The sequence below is a fragment of the Loa loa genome, assembly GCF_000183805.2.
Source record: "Loa loa unplaced genomic scaffold supercont3.33, whole genome shotgun sequence".
Classification (NCBI taxonomy): Eukaryota; Metazoa; Nematoda; class Chromadorea; order Rhabditida; family Onchocercidae; genus Loa; species Loa loa.
In genome coordinates, this window is record NW_018108213.1 from 355,336 (window position 1) to 359,133 (window position 3,798).

General features: G+C 34.3%; 2 protein-coding genes across 2 annotated transcripts in view; one reads left to right on the forward strand and one right to left on the reverse strand.

The window, feature by feature from the left end:
* The window catches only part of LOAG_16999 (hypothetical protein), a gene marked incomplete at both ends in the record, with an annotated part of 4,383 nt that extends 3,258 nt beyond the window's left edge, over positions 1-1,125 (reverse strand). Inside the window, 4 exons of the mRNA XM_020449656.1 lie at positions 81-193; positions 711-778; positions 844-1,004; positions 1,105-1,125. Coding sequence (XP_020306796.1) covers positions 81-193; positions 711-778; positions 844-1,004; positions 1,105-1,125 — 363 coding nt within the window. The remainder of the gene's footprint in view (positions 1-80; positions 194-710; positions 779-843; positions 1,005-1,104) is intronic.
* A 1,202-nt stretch (positions 1,126-2,327) lies between these two features.
* The window catches only part of LOAG_17000 (pre-mRNA-splicing factor cwc22), a 4,502-nt gene continuing 3,031 nt past the window's right edge, over positions 2,328-3,798 (forward strand). The window contains exons 1-5 of the mRNA XM_020449657.1: positions 2,328-2,531; positions 2,607-2,680; positions 2,770-2,992; positions 3,250-3,385; positions 3,502-3,605. Of these exons, the coding sequence (XP_020306797.1) occupies positions 2,346-2,531; positions 2,607-2,680; positions 2,770-2,992; positions 3,250-3,385; positions 3,502-3,605 (723 nt within the window). The 5' untranslated portion in view covers positions 2,328-2,345. The remainder of the gene's footprint in view (positions 2,532-2,606; positions 2,681-2,769; positions 2,993-3,249; positions 3,386-3,501; positions 3,606-3,798) is intronic.

Genomic DNA, 3,798 nt, shown 5'->3' on the forward strand with positions numbered 1-3,798 from the left:
ATATATATATATATATATATATATATATATATATATATATATATATATATATATATATATATATATAAGCGTTAACAAACCTTTAAATTCTCTGGCAGAAAGTCATAAAGTTCTTTTCTCTGGAGTGATGCAAACATATGGCGAACCATCTCTTCTCGATTATCAATGTAAAATGCAATCGACTTCAACTTCTCTAAAAAACATAACTTATGGAGCTATTTCTGTCTTTGAAATCAAACATGTTTGTAATCCGTGTCAGCTTATTATACTGGTACAATTATATAAATTAAATTTTTTAAATGTAGTTATCTTGTCAAATGCATTAGTTATAGCCTATAGCTAAGTATATAATAAGTGTAAACATTTCAAACTATATCATTCTCATCGAAAGACAGTAGATAATCAGGAATGGAATATTGTAAATGAAAAAAAGCAAAAAAGAAGGGTGCTTGCAAACAACAGGTTAAGTTGAGAACCTGACGCAAGCAGTCTACATTTTATGCAACATGCAAAAGATTTGGGCATGCTGCCTATCATGACAGTATGTGATAAGTAGATATTAGTGAAACACTTTTTTTTTCAAAACCCAAACTCATGGTGACAAAATGCATAAATCGGCAAACGTACAAAAACAATGAATCTTGATAATTATTCCATGAACACCGTGCACAATGAGACTCTTGAACAATTACCAAGAAAAAACTACACACCTTCAGGACGTAATTCGAGAGCTGATAAGAAATCACTCCGAGTTGCTTTTTTCCTAACAAATGACGACCTAAAACAATTTGCACATTACGGAATAGTACAAAAACCAAGAAAGCTTAAGATTTGATTCAAAACCTCGAATTGGATGGAACAGAGACGCAATAGACCGTGTCGCAATGACGATTATGTTGTTCACTAGGGCTTAGAACCATGTAACATGTGGCCTCACTGGAGACACTGCTTGAAGTTTGCGTCCCAATTTTTTTCCTTCGAAATGAATATGATTTCTTTCGATGCTTCAAAGAAAAAAATAAATTCGACAGCTACAGCATTTGAATGATCTTGACCATCTAGAAGTTGTTCAGCAAACTTAAAAGTACGTGTTCTACAACTTACTCGCTTTTTATCCTTCTTCATCGACAGGTTTTAGAAATTTTGAGATAATTTCAACGCGTAAAACCCAACAACTTCGCAAAACTGTAGCCCAACAACTTCACAAAACTGCAAATACTCAGTAAACAAACTGGAGAAGACTTTATACTCCTTGACCAAGCCTTTAGCTTGACTTGGGATTATTCCAGGCAAGTACCGTGATCCAATGTGATCATGTTACGACCAAGTTGAGTAAATCATAAGTAATGTTGCACTAATCTCAGCACTCGACAAAGTATATTCAATCGAAGGGACAATAAATTCCTGGCAACCACCCGGTCACTAACCACCGCAGGACGACAACTTGACGAAATCCAACTCAAGCCATCACGTCTTTAATTTCTTATGGGTCTACTACACTGGCCAATCTCTATTCCACGGCACGTCCTTTCCAGTACTGGTATGTACAAGTGCTCTATGGCTCTATGAGTTAACTCGTCTTGTTAGGGTAGGTCTCGCATTGCATCCTATAATTGAATTCTAGGTCGAGACAGTACAAAGAATGTCACTCTCCAAGCAGTTAGGATAAAAGATTACAGTCTTGCAATGTAGGCCTCACTTGAAACCAAATAGGACAATATCGACAGAGAGAGAGGTATCAATCAGTGCATCTAAGGTTATCTCTTTCCTTTTGGTCGAACAAGAGGCAGTATTAATACAGTAATTTTTAAGCCTGAGCTATTAGCTGTGTATGTCAGGATGTTAGTTTGAATGATATTAATCTGGACTTGACATTCATTTAAGCATCTTGAAAATTCATAGTACAAATAAAAAGTGGGGTTTGCTTAGAAATGTATTATTGAAATTAGTACTGTGAATTGCTGAATTACTGAGTTGGAAAATTGAGTTAGGTATACAGGCGCATTCTTTTCTTTACTGTTTCTTTCTGCTGAACATTTTCACTATTGATGCTTTGTTTACGTGACAGATGAGAGAATTTAAAGAGAGGGTAATTGTAGCAGACAACGATAGTGCAATTCTTTGATTTTATTTTTGCTGCATTATAACATATGGCTTCATCGTGAATGATTATATGAACTTACTTGTATTTTTGTATTTTTCGGGAATCAGCTTTTGTAAAGAGGGAATTTTGTTACATACGGCATTTTCCGCTATAATTCTGTTTTTGTTTTTTATGTTGCATTGTGATAATTTTGAGTTTTCGGGGAATGATTGGGGACTGAAATACGTTTTAGGAATCAGAGATGTCATCCGAACTAGAGAAAATGCAAAAGCCAAAGAAGGACATGGATTTGTTGCATACTCGCACAGGTGGTGCATATATCCCGCCAGCTAAACTTAAAATGATGCAAGAGCAGATCAGCGATAAGAATAGTGAAATGTATCAGAGATTGAATTGGGAGCGCCTGAAGAAACGAATTCATGGGCAGGTGCACCTTTTTCATAAGTTCACATGGTGGTATTTGTTATGATGTAATCACTTTCTATCGCTAACATTTTTTCAGGTGAACAAAGCGAATACTGGTAATTTGCTTAATGTCATACGAGATTTGTTGCGAGAAAACATCATCCGAGGAAGGTGAGAAACTTTTTGGGAACTTTAACTGTTTTAGAACACTGCATTAAATAGTTTTGATTTGTTTGAAAGTATGGCATAAGTATTTCCAGAGGTTTGTTGGCACGATCAATAATCCAAGCACAGTCATATTCACCAACATTCTCCAATGTATATGCAGCATTAGTTGCTGTTATTAACAGTCATTTTCCAAATATTGGGATGTTGATCATTCATCGATTGCTAATACAATTTAAACGGTGTTATAAGCGAAACGACAAAACCTCTACTGTTACAATATCCAAATTTATTGCTCATCTTATCAACCAGCAAGTAGTGCGTTTCTCTTTCTGCTTTATTTTCATCAGCCATTCTGACTTTATCTAACGCGAAAATATTTACCGGTTGTTGTGCCAGTCAGTATCGGTTATGTTAACTTGCACACTTATTCTGTCTGTAGCTGAATACTTCTTCCACTTTTGTTACGCTTTAGTAGTGTCATGAATTGTACATAGCAAATTTGTATCTGACTTGTATATCTCTAACGCTCTACATATATTTTTGTATTTCCCTACAGAGTTTCTTGGTTACAGATTCACGAAATCCTTGCATTAGAAATGATGATATTAATGCTTGAAAATCCAACTGATGATTCAGTGGAGGTCACGATAGCATTTTTGAAAGAATGTGGTGCTAAACTATCTGAAATTTCGCCTCGTGGCTTAAACGGTAAGTTTTATCCGCATATTGCCGTTTGTAGTTAAACATTATGCATGCATTGAATGTGGGATTTCTTGAGTTCCTATATCTTCTTTATAGATTTCCCTCGGAAATGCATTTTTCAGCAATTTTTGATCGGTTACGAAGTATTCTAAGTGATTCGGATATAGACAAAAGAATTCAATACATGATTGAAGTTATTTTTCATATTCGGAAGGACAAATTTCAGGTACAGTTCATAAAATTTAATTTACTTTATAAACCTACGGACGTAGTACTGTTATTTAATGGTCCAGAATAATTTTCAGTGTTGAGACAGTCATAGCATTTATTTTATTTTTTGCGGCTTGTCAAATATATATATATATATATATATATATATATATATATATATATATATATATATATATATATATATATAT